Below are 19,451 nucleotides of genomic sequence, written 5' to 3' on the forward strand. Positions count from 1 at the left end.
TTCAGTTTGTATCTCACCAAACATGGAGGCAATCTTATCTAGGGTCACACTAACTATACAAACGTAATGCAGAATATAAAATAGTGTGGCTTGCAGTTTGCAAAAAGTGAAGCTATTGATTAATGCAATGTAGTGTCAATTAGATGTACATTCCTGAGGTCTTTTATCTGTTGTAGCTTTGTCTTTTTCTTTTCATTACATCAGGTATATTGCCCTGTAAATTGTGGTAATGGTACCAGGAATAAAATGTTAAGGAATTTTTAACTTTTCAATATTTGTGTAGTTCACTTTTTCTACATTTTAGTACAGAAACTTTAACAAAATGCAGTTTCGAAGGTGTTTCCTTGTGAGTTAACACGTGAAGAAGATCATTGTTAATTACTATTTTGTATGAATTTTGCTAAAGTTAACTGTAAAGAAACACCTACTGACTTGCAATTTAAGGGGAATCTATTCTCCCCATTTCCAAAACAATGATGAATGGGCGCTGATATGTGGAGAGAATAGATATTTGTATGTTTGCAACGTGTGTTTTAGATAATTAGAATTGGGAAATAAAAAATAGCATATTTGTGAGTTTAATAGCATTAAGATTACCTTCAAATGAGAAAGATCTCAAAAAAAAAAAAAAAAAACCATAGTGTGGGGATCTAGGAACAGTCACGACTTGAAAAACTGGTTCATTTATCCCAAGTCTGAGGAACAAAGAAGGTTCGTGTAGATGGAATGTAAGTCCCAGAAGACATCAGGGAGGTGATTTCAAAGGTAACATAGTTGTGAAAGTAACCACACACTTATTTTAATCTTCTGTATAAACCCTATCTTACTCTCAGAATGGAAAACAGGTCCTTATGAATGTTAACTGCATGCGCTGCCATTTACAAAGCTACACTCCAGACTCAAAGCTGATTTTTCTTTCTTTTAAATAACTACCTGCAATAACCTTTTAAATTCATGTTTCTTTGAAGGCAACAGAAAGCCTGCACATGGATGAAGAAATTAAATAGCATGATAAAAATATCTCCAGCCAGTAAAGCCCTTCACTATGTCACTAAAGCCCTCAAGTATGGGTGTGTGTGTGTGTGTGTGTGTGTGTGTGTGTGTGTGTTCTACAGATAATAGCTAGGTGTCCAGCCAGCTTCTGCAGTGATTCTTCGGGTGTACTTTATAGTATGCCTATAGAGTTAGGGTCAATTCTTATAGGAAATATTAGCTTCTCACAATCTACTTTCTTGATTGGTAAGTACTGTGATATTTCATTAGCTTCCATGAAAAGGGCAGGTCGAGCATGCATCAAGTTAGCAATTGTGCTCTTTTTGTGATGTATCATCTTATAAACTGTCAGGTTTGTGGCAGAGCCTTGTGTCATTCATTCTGCTAAGCACCTCATCGATTTTCAAGATGGAGGGCAAGGGCGAGGAAAAGGCTGTTAGACGGCTTAATTCAGGTGTCACACTCAGGCTCCAGGGAGACTGTGATCACGCAGTTCACTGTAAACAGGACGGCTTCGAGAAGTGGACTCTTCCCCCCTCACTTTCAATCTTGTCTGTATGGTGTTCTATACATGACCGTAAGGTACTTCTCTAAGCATTGTTGCTTATGATCTGTTGACTAGGTCAGCTAAACGGTTTACTGGCCTTTGACAGTGAACCTCTTTCCTGTCATTCTCTGACACAGGCTACTTCAAGCACCATCGGCAGCTGTTTATATCTCTTACTTACTGCATCTGTTGCCCTGAACTCAGCCTAGGGACAGCACTATGCTAGATTCCTCAAATGTCTCCAAATCAGTTCAGGAAGGCTGCTCAGGCACCTCGTCAATAGGCTTCTACATAGCCATGGACCTCGTAAGGTGAGTCTTGACTGCAGTCAACTTCCAGGGTCCAAAGTAGCCCTGCTTCCTGCTCTGGATGGACGTCAAAAGTCTTCATGGCTAAGGTAGAGTCCACATGAGGCCACGTGGTTCTGTGTTGTAGCACCCACAAAGTTCTCAAGAAAGGTGTTAATAAAAAATGCACACACATTAAAAAACAGCACACACACGTATAGCAAGTGAGAATTATTATTAAAATTAAATAAAAATTCCAGGTTTTAGAATCATCAGAACTATTGACAGCCTTCAAATAGAGTGTTGGCTCATTTAAAATAAGACATAATTTTGTATTTCTGGAGAAATTGCAAGCAAAACGTCTGCAGCTCCTGAACATTTGTGGCTGACATACAGATAATAAAATATAAACCATATAAAGCCTTTGTGTACACAGGTATTGTGACGTCTTCTTAGTGTAAACAAACATGAATAAGAACTCACTTTACCAACAATTACTAAGGATCACTGTTTTCGTGACTGGCGTTATGGTAGATGCTGGTGTGACAAGGCTAGACAAGGGTCTCTTATGTTGAGGAGCTCAGAATCTAGGGAGTAGCTGTATATGGACAAGCTAGGCTGCACTGAGAAAAGGACTCAACTACCGGTAGAAGGACATGCTTGCTGTTGCAGAAAGAGAAAGCAATTCATCACTCTGCCTATCGAAAGTATTCAAGAGAAAATGGCACTGTAGCCTGATCATAAAGGATTAGTGAAACGGAGGGTGTTCCAGGAGTGCAGAAAAAGAGCAAAGGACTGACAGAATGTGCTACTAGGGCAGGAGCAAACGTTAACAAAGCAAAGCAGGACAGTCTGTGGGCAAGGGTGAGGGCTAAGGGGCCACACTGTCAAAGAACCAGACTTCACTAAGGTCATAGAGGGAGTCTGAGATGTTTAGCAGAGAAGCAGCTGAACTAGAACAGAGAAGGGAGGAATGTTCTGGAAAGGGAAGAGAGCAAAGGCACTCAGCAGTGAGGAGGGGCAACTCTGATTTTAACTCAAGTGGAAGACAGAGGTAGAGTCAAGTTTGAGAGCAAAGGTGATGGAGAATAAGTGAGGAGGGACAGAGGGGACAGCACGCTGCCAGGGACGGGGAACAAATGGGCGGCAAGTATATACTATGGATAAGAGTTCAGGCTACATTCTCCACTCTCCTCCAAACAGCAAAAACAACAACAACAACAACAACAACAACAACAACAACAACAACAACCAAACCATCCGGCTCCCCTGTGCTGACAGCTAGATCTCCTCTTTTGCTCTGGATTTAGTGTTATCACTGACAAAGTAGACAGAAAGAAAAATCACCACCTTCAATGCGTGCAAGTTTCAGGAAGGGTCTTGATGTAGTTCACATTTCTATTTCCAAGTTTTATAACAGAGAGAGTGTTACATCTTAGTGCCCAATAAATATTTTAGAGAAACAGAACGAGGCTTCTTCTAAGCCTGTTCCTGGGCTATATGGGTTAGATCTAGGAAGGGTCAGTGGTGGAACCAATTGGAAGAATAGAAGGATCCTAGTCCCCTTTGAAGGCATCCACATTGCGATGGCATGCTCAATAGAATGACAGAGAAAGCCCCCTCAGGGGTCTGGCTGTCCAGAGTTAGCCAGCAGAACCTCTTACCTGAGCTGCAGGAGAGAACTCTGAGCATTCCTACTGTAGATACAGGAGCTGCTGTCAAGGGAAGAAAGGAAGGGACCACGCTGAAGGTGTTGGCACTTGGAAGTCCTCAGGGAGTATTCGGTGACCAACAATCGAAAGGAAGATGGCAATGAGAGCAGATTTGGAGGTTGTGGACATTTAGCAACTTCTGAGAGTTGAATAAGGAAACAGAATCCATTAATGTGCGAGTGTGTGGAGAATGCCTTTTATCCCAGCATGGAAGCTGAAGGCTCAGGTGTTAGAGGCCATCCTGGGAGACACAGCAAAGCCCTGTCACAAATAAGCAAATGGAATAGGAAGAAACTAAAGAAGTTAGTTTCCACCTCTTACACGCCCTCCGCAGAAATGGATGGAGCCTGGAAACCCTCAGGAGCATCCTGTTAGAGAGACCAAGTCTCCAAGTTCCATTCTGGTCCCGTTAAAGAGCAGAATATAGGGCTGCAGCTGTTCAGTGTATGGGCACGGGCATCTCACAGTTGCTGCAACAGTAAACAGAGCCTGCTAGGAGATTTTAGATGCCCCCTTTCATGGCTTAACACTCTGAAAATCAGGACGTTAGTCATGAGCACTTTTTGGTTAGTACCAATTGTGGTGTGTGTTGGTCACATCTCTATCCTGAACCCTTGACCATAATCAATGGTTTTGATTCTGAGCATGGCTGTACTTATACTGGTTTGTTGATCCCGATTACCCTAAAACTCATTCTTCCAAATTCAAAACACATTTCTTTCCTATAACTTCTAAGGAATTATCGTCGTTGTGGTGATAAAGCCTCTGTGCTGGAGAGAAGGCTCAGTGACTAAGAGTGCTTCCTGCTCGTCCAGAACAAGAAGGGTCGCAGCATCCATGCCAGGTGGCTCACAACTGTAATTAAACTTCCAGGGGACCTAACGCCCTCTTCTGGCCTCAGTGTTCAGCACACACACACACACACACACACACACATACACACTCACACATGCATGGAATACACACACAGACATATGCACTACACACACTCGCATGCACACATTCATGCACACACACAGATATATGGACTACACACACACATGTATACATATATATGCACGTATACACTCACACACACATGCACACATGCATGCACACAGAGACATATGCACTATACACACACACACACACACACACACATACACACACACATACACACTCACACATGCATGGAATACACACACAAACATATGCACTACACACACTCGCATGCACACATTCATGCACACACACAGATATATGGACTACACACACACATGTATACATATATATGCTCGTATACACTCACACACACATGCACACATGCATGCACACAGAGACATATGCACTATACACACACACACACACACACACACACACACACATTAATTTTGAAAATATAAGACCCAACATTTAAATTCTGTTCGTCTAATGATCCTTAGAAGTTATGGGTTCTATCCAAAGTAAGGCAGACCAGCATAGATAGCAGTTTTACAATTAATGAAACTCAGACCAGTGGAGGTTAGTATCAATCAGATATGTAGGGCGATTAGTATCAATGACAAACTTAGAACAGAATTGGGGTCTGCATAAGCAGGTTGATGGACTTGGCATTTGTACACACGGGCCCCCACTCTTTACACACTCACTGAAAGCTGAGGTAAATTCATTTGCCCGTTAGTCAAAAAAAATGTATTTTGGGGTTTTGTTAGCAGGAAAATAAAGCTTCCAACAGATTTCCAGTAAGGTTATGAAATATATATTAACTTTAAATTCTATAAAATTTTAAGAATTTAATTTCTATAGCATTTAAAAATGCACCCAAACTCTAACTATTTAAATTTAAACAGAATAGACCTGTATACTTTCAAGTGTGACTCAGGGAGTAGCATTTAGGGCCATCTTATTAGTTTCACTCAATGGGACACATATGAACTGGGTCTTACCCGAAGGGTTCAGATATTAAAGCCCTGGTAGGGAGTCTGTGCTTGAAGGAGAGGACACCCCAAGATCTGTTTGCTTGTTTTGTTCTGTTTTGTAATCTTGAGAATATTTTTTAAGTTTTTAGGAATTTATGCATTTGTACGTATGTTGAGGTATATCAATTACTTTCACTCACTTATCTGTTACATTGGTTCAGATGTTATACTGATTCTCTGTGACTCAAGAAACTGATCTATAGCATGGCTGTAGGTCAGAGCTGTCTGGACTAGCATACCAACCCACCTAGGGACTTCTGGAGAATACAAATTCTCATAGCAGTGCCCTGTCCCCCATGCTTCCTAACAGAAATTCTGATGAAGGCAGGAGAGAGGACTTATGGTCCCACAGTCTGGATTTAGACATTTTCTTTTCCATGAAATCCTCTCATTCAGATTTGAGCACAATAGCTTAATTTAGTATCCAGTGCCAGGATTTCTTGGAATCCTGGGATTTTGAACACAGCTATGATTTGGCTGAGTCCTACTGAGGCAGCAAGACCAAGGGCTGAGGGCAACAGCACAGGGCTCTCTCTACACCACTGCCTGCCTCCAGTGCCAAGCTGGCCCAATGCAGTCTGCGTTTAATTGTTTATTGGTGTGGGTTTTTGAGTGTTTGAATGTTGCAAGCAGTAGGGATCCCATTGTGTTCATAAGACGATATTTCTACATTTACCCAATATTCAGAAGTAAGTCCCCAAGAAAGGGAATTAGGAGTATTTTCTACTAAGTGAGCAAAGAAGATTTCTTAAAATGAATTCAGTGAACTGCAAAGCTTGTGCAAGTTGGGTTGAGAGACTTGGCAGTCAGGGATGGACGAGATGAAGGAGCAGGGTGAGGCAGTCAGGGATGGGTGGGATGAAGGAGCAAGGTGAGGTGGGGAGTCAACACAGAGCCTAGAGGGGCTTGTATTTGGAGGAAGATGTATACAGTATTAATCCAGAACTCCAGCTTCACATTATGCGAAGTCCTCACATGTCTTTGGTAACAAGTACTTTTCTTTTTGCCTCTGAAACTTGTTTTAATTAATAAAATGTATTTCATGCCTTAATTTTGTCTTTTAAGAGTGATTAGCACTTAAAAGTATAAGCAAGACAAATGGAGGAAATAAAGTTTGAAAATCACTCAGAGAATTCTTCTTGTTTAAAAAGATGCATACATCTTTTAAGCAACAGCACACATTTTTTGAAGCATTTTTTTTATTAGATATTTTCTTATATACATTTCAAATGCTATCTGGAAAGTTTCCTATACCCTCCCTCTGCCCTGCTCCCCTACCCACCTACTCCCACTTCTTGGCCCTGGCATTCCCCTGTACTGGGGCATATAAAGTTTGGAATACCAAGGGGCCTCTCTTTCCTGTGATGGCTGACTAGGCCATTTTCTGCTACATATGCAGCTAGAGATATGAGCTCTGGGGGTACTGGTTAGTTCATATTGTTTTTCCACCTATTGCAAACCCCTTCAGCTCCTTGGGTGCTTTCTCTAGCTTCTCCATTGGGGGCCCTGTGTTCCATCTTATAGATGACTGTGAGCATCCACTTCTGTATTTGCCAGGCACTGGCATAGCCTCATATGAGACAGCTATAACAGGGTCCCTTCAGCAAAACCTTTCTGGCATATGCAATAGTGTCTGGGTTTGGTTGCTGATTATTGGATTGATCCCTGGGTGGGGTAGTCTCTGGATAGTCCATCCTTTCATCTCAGCTCCAAACTTTGTCTCTGTAACTCCTTTCATAGGTATTTTGTTCCCATTTCTAAGGAGGAATGAAGTATCCACCTGTTGGTCTTCCCTCTTCTTGATTTTCTAATGTTTTGCAATTGTATCTTGGGTGTTCAACAGCACACATTTTAACCACTTCTAATCGGGCACCCACGACAGCAACATTTGACCCAGAAACTGCAAAGAGCATTAACTTTAAGTTAATGGAAGAATGTTAGAATCTTCCCACAGAGTCCTAGGAACGGTGAGACCAAGGAGGCTCTTTTACCCCAAAGCATCGAATGACACAGTGCCACTTAACACAGGACACTCAAATAGAAAGCATGGCCCGAGACAGAAGAAAATCTTTTTTTTTTCAAATTTGTACTTAAGTATGAAAGTACTAAAACTTTTGATAATCAGTCAGGCCAATATGAAATGATCTACATTACTGAGCGATAGTATAAAATGATGTGTTGTATAAGTTTTCAGATAAAAAAGAATATATCATGAAAGCCTTTCTAACTTGGAAATTACTGTAAGGACTTCTTGTCCAAGACATGACTGCCCCCATGTGGGCCAGTTTTGTATCACACTAAGAGGCAGAAATCTAGAAACAAGCATGAGAATTCCGTCAGCATTCCCTGAGAGACTTTATTCTAGATCCATTAATTTGGTGCAAGTAGTTACACACTGATAACAACAAATAGGTTAGAAAATTCTAACTATGGAGATATCCATTATCTTCACTACTCAAGGATGTTCCATACACCAATACACTGTTTTTTTTTTTTTTTTTAGTGGACCTTTTCAGAGATGTCAACTCAGACCCTGCTCACACACATGGACTCAGAACCAGTATCTTAATAAGACTCCCTGGTTATGTGTGTGCATTTAGATCTAGTTCTTGGCTCCATTCCAACCCATATATGTATATATGTATATCTGTGTGTGTATGTATGTGTGTGTATATACATACACACATATATATCGGCTTATTTTCTTTAACTAATGTGATAATTCTACAACTCAGAAAAACATTAAAACAAATTTCCAAAAAGAGGGCTTCTTTTTTGTTTCAGAAGAGATTAGAGTATTTTATTTTGCCCAATCAGAGCTCTTCAGCAAAGAAATTCATTTACATATATAGGAACATTTCTCAGAAACATTAATTTGTAATACATTCTCAAAATACCAGCTTAATGGTATTTATTTACAAAAATATTTCATCACCTAATTTTGAACCTATTTGCTGTGATGACAGTATTTTTTTTTTCTCATTAAGTTACAGAAACGCAAAAGAACTACAAAGTCTGAGGATGTTTTTCAGGGTTTGCAATAGTGCTTTTTTTTTTCTTAAAAAAAAATGAAACACTACACAGATAATTAAAAAAAACTGTACTCCAAAAGCACATTCCAGGAATTATTTTAGAAACAGTTCTGCACTGAGCGAACGTAAAGAGAAAATGCAGGAGATGAACAGTGCGTACGGTGTTGACAGACAGGCTAGCAGTCTGGATGCATGCTTGCCCTCCGCATGGACAACCCTAGGAAACTAAGTCTGTCTGTTTTATAACTGTTTTTTTTTTTGAAACACGTTTACAATGAAAGGAAGTGTAACTAGACAGTGCTCCCCTCCCTAGACTAGCTACCATGTTAAGTAGAGGTCACACCTAAAGTATCACATAGCTATTTACAAAAAAAGAAAAGAAAGAAGGAAAGAAATGATGCCACTATTTCTCATCTTTTCATTACTTCTTAGTGCATCTAAGTCTGTCAGAAACACAGTACACTCTCTTCAATTGGAGCAAAGTTTGGATAACAAAATACAAGTGCTATAAAAAAATAATCAAAACCCCAAACTCACATAAATAAAATCCCACAATTAACCTACACCCATTTTAAATGCCTGAGTCAAATGACCTACAATGAGTTGACACTATTTATACCTTATAAAGATTAAACTATGTGCCTCACTGAAAAATACTTGCAGATATATAATCCCATTTCCTGCACGTAACAGAAAGAGGCCACCCGTAAGCAACTCTGGAGACAATACTGAATTCATAGAAAAACTGAACCAGTAACTTCAGACCCAGACTGGGAAGTTATTAAAATCATTCACTTTCCCAGGAAGCTACGCTACAGCTTTGCCCCTTTCATTTGCAGCAACTGTCTTCCGTTCACAGAATGCTCACAGCATCTGAAGCAAGAGCGATGGTGCCCACATTACTCTACAGCGGGCCAGAGGAAGGAGAGACAGACGGACAAAGGTCAAAGCTCAGCCGCTGCATAGTCATCTCCAAGGCAGCAGCACACTTGGGCTTCAATCTCACCCCAGAACAAACACTGAAAGAAAAAGACAAACAGAAAACCAGAAGGGATACTGGCTACATAGGAGTGTTCTTTTCAAAGTAAATACAGAATAAAAAGGCCTAGGAGTATTGATTAAGTATCAAACTGATAAGGAACAAACTCTATAAACTATTAAAATAAAAAGAAAAAACCTTCATTGACAAAAATACATAAACTCTGTTTCTATTTTTGGAAATTTATTTTTAAAAAAGGTAGAAGAAAATATCTGGAAAACCATTTTCAATATATGTATATATATATGTATTTTAAAACAATAACTAAAATAGGCATCCAATAGCAAGCTGAAGCTTCAGAAAAGGTCTAGAAATTATGGTTGTGGACATTTCCCCTCAAAAAGATCAATATTGGAAAATATTTGGCAGAGTTTTTTTTTTTAACTACATAACTGTGTTTTGTCAGGTGTGAAGGCCTTTCAATAATGCATGACCTTTTAAAACTTAAATGTATCTCAAATGAGATACCAGTATTTCTTAGTATAAGGGTAAAACATAACTTTTTATATGGATAATATACATACTTTTTAAGTACTTTGACTTAACAAGTTCACCATTTTTAAAATTAAAGAGTACATTCATAAAAATTCATCTAAAACTAAAAGTATACTTTCTAGCAGCATATAAACATAGCATGTTTTTATGTGATTATAAAAGCAACTCCGAAAGTGTCGCAACAAAGATCAAGCCCATCGAAACACACAGCAAATCATTTCATTTGTTTTTAATCTTTAAAAGCTAGGCAAAGCCCTACTAAAGGTTTTAGAACCGATTGGTTTTAGGTGACGCTAGCAGCGTAGTCACGATTTTGGTATGTCTCAGACACATGTATCACTTGATTTAAACCGAAAAAGTGCAGATTAAATAAAGGACAATAAAAAGTCATGACCTAAGAAAGTGCAGAAAAATTCAAGTTTAAAGTTCAGTGCTCTTTATTTTGCAGAAACATAGAAACAAACAAAATCCCCCAAGTTAAAATAAATCTTTGCCACAAAAAAGAAAAACAGATACAAAAACAAACAAACAAACAAAAACCTTTGGAGATAGCTTTACTAATGTCACATGCGAAATGCCTTGAGCAAAGATTTGAATACAGAACTTAGGGTAAAACTTGGAACAAGCCCCCCTGTTCCTCTCCCGTCTCCCAGCATCTCCCACACTCTAAACATGTGTGCTCTTTCAGACCCGTCTTGCTGCCTTCCACAAATGTCTACCTGAACTAACAGCAGAAGAACCCACAGGATGTTCTAAGTGAGGTCTTAAGGAAGCATTCTGGATAAAACTGCAGCATACTTGCAATGATATGCAGATGTACATAGCAGTATTTTCCTGTGAAAATCTCAAATCAGGGACAGGTTTTGTTAAATCTCTAACCAGTTTTTGGAAGTGGTATGGCCGTAATGTGAGCAGGTATTAAGGTGACGCCATGTTCAAACACATAAAGATTTTGACAAAATGAGATACTTCAAATAACAACATTCTAAGCAAACAGGGACTGATTTTAGTTTGCAAAATGAAACAAGTTTGTTATGTGGTACATAGAGACAATCTCTTCCCATTAATAAAATTAACTGAAGAATACTTGAATTTCAGAATCAAAGACAAATGAGTTTACAGAGAAGACACACACGTACTCACACACTCTTTTATGTTTTTGATATTTTAGTTTTTGACCTTTTGTTGTTATTGTTAAAGTTCCTGAAACTTTGGCTTGCTGGTGGCTACTGCTTTTTGCATCAAAAAGACAGGAGTGGGTTGGGAGGAGGCAGGCCATTTCAGACCAGTCCATGCCCTGGGCCAGTTATCACTGGGAACTGTCTTATTTACATAGTCATGTGCAGCCCTGGGAAGCTCATTTTCTCTACTTAAAAATACTTTGTACTTTCTAGTACTGGTCTCTTAGCCTGTTGTGCACAATATGTAGATCAATTAAAATAAAGAACAAATAATTTAAAATGAATTAAAATGTTCTTATAAAAATCCAACTCCGGTAAACTTCTCTACTTCTCTATTAGTAAATAATCACAACTTTGACTCATCTATTTACAGCGGTTAAAATGACGGTAGAAAAGAACCTGATATGCAAACAACCCAACAAATTAAACAGCTGAGGCTCCACACAGAGTCAAGCAGTGTGTTAGGTACTTAGTACTTTTCAACTTTTTAAAACTCTCGACTATCGATATTCATAAAACTATACCTTTAAGAAAGGACCCAATTCTTCCAGTGAGGTACCATGGAACATGGGTTTAATGGACAATATATAATGCAAATTAAGCAATTTGTAAATTGCCGAATGTTCAGAGAACAGACATGAAACGAATGTTTTTTCACTTTCTACAGATTCAGAAATTTTAAAAAATGATTATAGTTTAAAAACATTTTTATCTTGATCAGTTCTCTTTATCACATATATTTAATCCTTACTATGCTATTTAAAGTAAACTTTGATGTAAACTTTGATATCCAGTAGTGCACATTATAAAATGTAAACAAAAGAATTATTAATGAAAGAGACAGGGGCAAGCGGCAGGCTGAGAAGTGAGGATGACCTACAGGGACTTAACTTCTCACACAGAGCAGGAAAAAGCCCGAGTCGCAGGAATCTGTGCCCTGCCTGCACGTAAGGACAGTGACCCAGTACAGACGTCCACAGGAGACAGTGTGTGAAGTTCACACCCCCACTCCCCTTCCCTTCCCGGCTTCCTTTGTGGCTTTAGCAATCACAGCCCCTGACTGCAGTACAGGCTGCATCCTCTCTAGGCTGTCATGCTACTGCAAGAACCAATCACTCAGTGTCTGCTGCCCTCCAATGCACACCACTCTTGGTTACAGAAAAAACTTCATGACTGACTGCTGTCAACATTTCCTTTTTGCTTTTAGTATGTCAAAGGGATATGTACAGGAGCGTGATGTTTTCTACGGGAGATATTTTGTAGCTCATCAGACTAGACTCTTGGATAACTGGACAAGAGAGCCCTGCAGCTCTCCATGCGGCAGCAGTGTGTGCACTGAGATTAAACTGGCTCATCACCTGAGTGTACTGGAACTGTGAGCGAATGGAGGGCAGTTTTAAAAGGGAGCTGAGCACTTTACTGAAATGATAAAACACTGCTGTTTTAGCAATTTTAATTAAATAATGCAAGGGTACATTTGGTTAAACATTTTATAAAATTTCAAGCAAAATTAAAAACTTAGCCAATTTCGACTTTTCTACAAATTTAACCAGTAACTGTGTTGGTCAGGTCTACTTTTAGCTGAACTGATGTGAACAGGACACAGGACAGGGACGGATTCTCCTCACCACAATGCAGGTTCTCTCACTCTTCCACTCTGCATGGCTACTACATGGAAACTCCCCGAAGATGAGCGACTCAGCTATGCGCCACACTTTTCCATGAAAAGTGACACATCACCTTGTTTTGCTTTGGAAAACATAGGAACTGAACACAGTATGTGATGATGAGAGTAGAAGAGGATCCCGCACGCACACGAGCTGTGTGTGTGTGCTCTGATTACTGAAAGCCCACCATTCGGCAGAGTCTAGCGAGAAGGGACAGCTTGCTGCTTTTTCACTAAGACTGATAAGCAGTCTGTTTGAGAGAGGGTGAGTGCAGACAGCTGCTCACAATGCAGTCCAGATACAAAGTGACCTTTGTGGACTTACAACTTCTGGTTTATTGCCTCTCCCCACGTCGGATCAAACACTGATGGCAGATACAACGGCACAAAGTCTTTTGGCATATGAAAGTTTAATACAGGAATGATCCACAGAATAGTCCTCCAGGACTTGTCAACATCTTCTGGATGTTCATCTGTCAGCGTGACCCCACTCAGTTCTCCGTTCGTCAATGCACAGCCAGCACACACTCTATGCTCCGGTTTGCACGCATGGGGAGTCTTCTCAGTTAAAGCCGTGTGACTGAGGTAAAACAGTGCATGATTGTGCTGGGAAAGAAGTTCTCAGCAAAGTGCGTCCCTTTTACGTTATCTTCCCCAAATACATCAGTGATATCAACAAGGAAACTTCTTTTTCCTTCTGGTTGAAGCTGGACTTACTGAGTTCTAGTTGTCAGAACTGGTACCACTTCTTATCTTTGTATTTCAGCATCATCTAAAAGAGGCAAAAAACCAAAACCATCAAGAAAACTATGTTTTCAAAATTCCAAAAACTATTTATATCTGCTGTCTATAAAGCATACCATTCTGGAGCATTCTGAATTAACATTATACCTTGCTTACTTCACTTTATTTAAAGTAGCATGAATTGTTCTATTTAGTTAAAAACGGCTATATTCATCAAAAAATTATTAGAAGGTGCTCAAGTTTCTGATACACACTGTAATTTCTATTTCATATGTGACAAAGTTTAGTGCCTTAACAAATAACTTAGGAATAAGGCATTTGCCAGGTTTTTAGTTAGAACTAAAAGTAATGTTTTGAAGCTAGAGAAAGGAAGGCCAGAAAAGCCACTGCATCTCAGGTTTACTGAGCCCTTGCTGTAAGCCAGACACCAATGTTCCTCACTGCACTTCAACTGCTCTGTACAAGCCTTGGGTCTGCATCATCTCCTCCTCAGTTTATAATAAACCCCGAGGCTTCTGGATTTTTCACAAGGTTGACAGAATGGTGAATCTAGGTTCGGGCCTGGCAATCTGAATTCCAGAGTCCATGAACACACCTCAATGCCCCATCCTCAGACTCTCCGGTGTGACGAAGCCTACATCTGTAGAAGGGACAGGCAACCGGGTCTTGTCTTTGGAACATGCAGACACCGTGGAGATGGTAGAGTGCCTGTGCTGCACATGGCTGTGGCAACACAAACCCTGCCTGACACTGAGGGCGAATGCTTACGCTGGGGTCACCTGTGGGCACCTTGACTCCCACGGACGCTCTAGACAAGTATCTTCTATGGCAAATGATCTCCTTCATTATAACGCAACCAAAGAGGAGATGTCCATTGGTTGAAAAACTAAAGGAATGCTCAAATTATAGAGACTGGAAGAAGGCCAAACATAAAAATAACTTTGATACTGTTCATCTGAACAAGAACTTAAGATATCCTCAAAGGCCAGTCCAGGAAGCAAAAGTGAGAAGCCAAAGTCCAAAGCATGAAGGAGTCACTCATGTGCAAAATAACATTTTTAAAGAATTATTTTTATTTTATATACATGAGGTTTTTTTTTTTTTTTTTTTCTTCCCTTGGTCTGAATTTCTGTATGTTCCAAGGCCAGAGAAAGGCATCAATTTCCTGTAAGTGGAGCTACAGATGGCTCTGAGCTGCCTTGTGGATGCTGGTAAGCAAATGCAGGCCCTCTGTAAGAGCAGTCAGTGCTCTTACCTGCAGAGCCACCGCTACAGCTTGGAGATTAATTGTTGATAAAGACCCGTATCAGACAGCAAAATACAGCTGTATGGACCTCACCTAGGGATCCCTTCGCTATGGCATCTATTTCTGAGGTCCATGAAGTCACTACGAAAGCTTCCCCACTCCTCCTCCTCAGGCATTAGTCTACAGACACGAGACTCAACATGATAACCCATGTGAGTTATTTAGATCTACTTGGAAGAATCCAGGAGACAACTGATTTCCTTCTTAGGACAAGGTGGTTTCAAACTCTGAGGCGTTAGAGAAAGCTGGCATCTTTACTGCGGTCACAGCCGAACAGCTGCAAAGCTTCTCCATTGCTGACAAAGGTCCTAAAGGTGTGTTCCTTCAAAGCGTACAGTGTTCAGGAGAGGCCAGGAACTAGTGCCAGATTCCTGTACCGTTCCCTCTCGTGGTAAAAACTGGAACTTGAAATTATACAAACTACATGATTGTAGAAATAACTGAATATACAAAAATGTGGTCCTTTCCTATTCGCTTTCTCTATCCCTTTGGGTGACCAAGTGCCTGCATACCTCATGAGCATGTTTGGAGAAGGAGTCTGCGCTGGACATCATGGCTGCCGTCCTTTCTTCCAAGTCACTGAGCTTCTGTCCTCTTTCGTCGAGGGCCAGCCTGGCTCGGGCAAGTTCACCCACCACTCCTGACGCGGCTCCTTTCACACCTTCGATCCCACCAGGGCCCGGGATGTGTTGTGCGAGGCTCCTGGAGGCCTTTCCCGAGGACGACTCTCCAACTGGAAGGTTTCAGTGAATCAGAGGAAAATGAATAAAATTCCCACCATGTAGCAACATTAGAATACAATTTTTGGGGATACAATCACAATATTAATGTTTAACTTTATAACACGGCTTTATTGTATGGTTTTAAATTCTTTCTACATGCTTTTCCAAATATGCAAAACTACAGTGCACCACTCTAAACATTTTACTTCCTCCCAGATCACACAGCAGAAATTTGGGGAAGCAGGGCTAGCTAGCAACTGTTGGGAGACTCAGGTGTGCTGCTGTAGGTCTCATAACTAAAACTGCCTTCTGGGCTGCTAATATTATAGTTACATTTGCATTTTTCAGATTCCATTTTGTATTCTTGATTCACACTTACTTTATGAAGATTCTGCTTCCACTTTGGCAGCCCAGACCTGTAGACACATGCTTTCTTTTGCCTCCATTAATGTCTTCACTTTTCAAACACACAAACCCATCCTTCTTTGTTAATCTGGCTTGTTTGCCCCTACTCTTCAGCACCACGACCCTGGATCTAGTACCCAGCTCACAGCACGTCTCAAATCCTGTGTTGGAGCCCAGTTATAAGGCCCTGTACTTCCATTTCTATCCTTGCACTGTAAGTCAGAACCTCCCTCACACTCTCGCCATCCCAGAATGCCTTCATGGCCTGCAAGGAGCACATGGCCTCTTATCCTCACTGTCTACTCTCCTTTTTCCCTGGTCCTGCTCTAGTCTAGCTCCAAATATCTGCCCCTCATAAATATTCCATATAAAGAGACCCGCACAGCCTGTGGCCTTTTGTGGCTGACTTCTCTCACTGGAGATACTCTCCTCGTTTATCTGTGTGGCCGCATGCATCAGTGCTATTCCTTCTGGCTAAACAGTGTATCGTTTTAAGTGTACACCATATTTTGTTTGTCCTCTCACCAATGGTCTTGGGTTGTTTCTGCTTTTTTGGCTTATTATAAATAATGCTCCCTTGAACATTTGTGGAAGTGTTTGTTTAAACATCGGTTTTCAGTTCCCCGGGGTGTATGTGCCTGGGAACAGATCAGCTGCGACATAGTCTGGGACACTTGGAAACTCAATGTTGAAGTTTCTGAGGTCTAGGGGGCAGCTCTCTAAAGAGGACATGTCACTTCATCTCCGGCAGTAATGTGAGTTGCAGTTTCTCTCCATTCCTCCAATGCTTGTGTGTCCTTCTGATGTCAGCTATCCTAGTGAACATGATGGCTTTCTTTGGGTACATGTTATTTCCTGAATGACATTGATGTTGGACATCTGATGATTACTGGTAAGAATATTTAAGAAGAAATCTAAACCTTCTATTCATTCAAAATTGGGCTATTTATTCTTTTAATATGGAATTATGAGTTCTTTGCATATGCTGGACATAGACTTTATCAGGTATCAGATATGGTATTATGTAATTTGCCCTATTATTTGAATTATCATATTTTCTTGCTTTTTATTTTTGGAAACATAATGTTTCCACATAGATGAACTATAATTTGCTTCATGTATTCTCGGGTTGTTTGCGACTTAGGTGACTCTCGGAACCTCTGACCAGACAGGGGAGAGACATTTACTTCATTTCCTTTGAAGAGCTGTGTGCTTTAGCTTTCTCATGTCCTTGATTATTTTGACTTAAGTTTCATGTTGTTGGTTTTACCCATGTGAACACCTAGAAGTTGTGTCAAGATAATTTGTTGACTTTCTCAGCACCCTTGAGGAAAATCATTTACTAAAAATGCTATTGGCTAGCTTTTGGACTTTCAATTGTATTCTATTGCTACATCCACGCCAATATCCCACTGTCTACAGACTACAGCTTTATAGTAACCTTTGTGATGGGAAATGTATGTCTCTTGGCCTTTGCTTTTCCTTTAAGACTTATGAGAGTCTTAGAGAGAAGAGTGAGCTAGAGTTCTTCTTAGAGAAGTAGTGAGCTAGAGTTTCACTTACAGGTATTTAGTCATTGTTGGAAAGTTGTAAGAATTATTTCATGGTGTTGTATAGTAGAGAAACTACAGAATATGTACCACATATATAGGAATTATTTTAAAGGCCTTTCATTTATACATAGTCATTTAATTTATTATGTCCTTTATTGTATTTATGAACTATTGTGATGGCATGTGGAAGTGACCCACCTTCTTGATTCCATTCTACAGTATTCATTAAAAAATGAAATTAGCTATGGAAACACGAGATTTTTCTGTATGTGGAAGGGTTAACTTTACTTCCTTATTTTCCTGTAAATTTTAGTAACTGTTTATTATATTATGCAAAAATCCAGAGTCAAATGGGGATTGTTCAGATTGGTTTGAGGAGCAATGCTGAAATTTCAGCAGGATAAAAAAGGTCCTTAAACTCAAGAACATGAGAAGGTTTTCTGTATACCTGTTCATTTCTTTAAATAACACTCTCAAGTTTCAGTGAGAATACCTTTTGCTAAGTGCAGAACTCAGAGAAGAGCTAACACCAGTGCTCCCGGGAGCACCCATAGAACCGCAGGGAGCCCATCCTACTCCTCTCAGGAAGGCCACACAGACAGAGACTGAGAGCTGTTTCCTGAATTTCATGCTTGGATCATTCATTGTTAGTGTAGAGAAATATAGGCAATCTTTAAAGACCGAGCTTGGCTCCTTTCACCTTGCTAACTTGTTTATCAGCTTTATTTATTTTTGTCTGATTTTCTTAGGATCTTCTATAATCAACACTCTAATATGTGAAAATAGAGACAATCTTACTTTTTCTACTCTTATCTACACATCCCTCACTGATATGCCTAGTTACTAGTACCACCCGAGAAGAACTCATTGATTAACCGAGTTGGACACTGGCACGATCATGACCTTGGTCTGTGGTGGGTTTCCTTCCTGGGATGAAGGGACAGACAGGTGTGTTGCCTTTCCCCAGGCAGCGCCTCTCCCACAGCGCAGGCACACCAGGGTTTTGGAGAACTCGTGCAGTCCTTGAACTCAGTGTTTGGACCCACTGGAATCTTCTTTTATTTCTCTCAACAAAGTGCTATACATTTTACTATTGTCAGCGGAAGTTTTGAATTGCTGTTAACATTTACTTCATGGCCATCCATCCGCCCATCCAGTCATCTATCTCTTTCTTCATCCAATCAGTACCTGTATGTGGTAGGCAAGGCCCTTTTTACTAAAATTAACACATACACTCTCTCCTTCTCTCTTTCTTCCCCTCTCTCTCTTTTCTAAAAATAAATAACTGTTGCTAGGTAGAAAAATGCCCCTTCCTCCAGATGGCTACATTTCAATTTCTGAAAGGCAGGGATGTCACCCTGTGTGTGACAGGAAAGGAGCTTCACAAGTGGTTAAACTAAAGACCTGGACCTGAAGAGGTTGCCTTGCATCATCAAGGTAAGCTCAACCAAATTCGAGGACTCCGCAGGAGCAAAGAGCTTTTTGGTAGGCAGGGAGAGAAACAGATCCAGAAAGACACAACTGTGACGCTGCCGTGCACAGGGACAGAGACCAGGCCCTAAGCACCTGAGATGACCTCCAGAAGCAGAACAGAACTTCCGTGAGGACCAGCGTGCTGGGGACACCAGGATGAACTGTGCTTATTTTTTACATACTGAAGTCGGGCCTTAGTGAGCCAGGTTGTTTTAGGTCAGTAGATTTGTGGTATAATAGCAGTGACAAAGGGCTGATACAAATAGTAATTGATAAAGATTGGATTTTAAGGTTTTGTATACTGATTTATCCAGTACTTGAAAAAAAAAAGTAGCTTG

General features: G+C 40.3%; 1 protein-coding gene and 1 pseudogene across 6 annotated transcripts in view; both read right to left on the reverse strand.

The window, feature by feature from the left end:
* Gm19161 (predicted gene, 19161) lies at positions 1,175-1,908 on the reverse strand (annotated as a pseudogene).
* Positions 8,275-19,451, reverse strand: part of Stxbp5 (syntaxin binding protein 5 (tomosyn)) — a 145,741-nt gene continuing 134,564 nt past the window's right edge. For 5 of the 6 annotated variants that reach the window (XR_001779636.2, XR_003948820.1, XM_006512928.3 and 2 more), the window contains 2 exons: positions 15,473-15,693; positions 10,477-13,682 (listed from right to left, as the gene is read on the reverse strand). Coding sequence is in view for 4 of the 6 variants with exons in the window: in XM_006512928.3 (XP_006512991.1) it covers positions 13,641-13,682; positions 15,473-15,693 (263 nt within the window). In the remaining 2 variants the exon portion in view is untranslated. Of the gene's footprint in view, positions 13,683-15,472; positions 15,694-19,451 lie in introns of all 6 variants that reach the window. The other variant, NM_001081344.2, reaches the window with a different exon arrangement.

Source organism: Mus musculus, chromosome 10 (assembly GCF_000001635.26).
Source record: "Mus musculus strain C57BL/6J chromosome 10, GRCm38.p6 C57BL/6J".
Taxonomy (NCBI): Eukaryota; Metazoa; Chordata; class Mammalia; order Rodentia; family Muridae; genus Mus; species Mus musculus.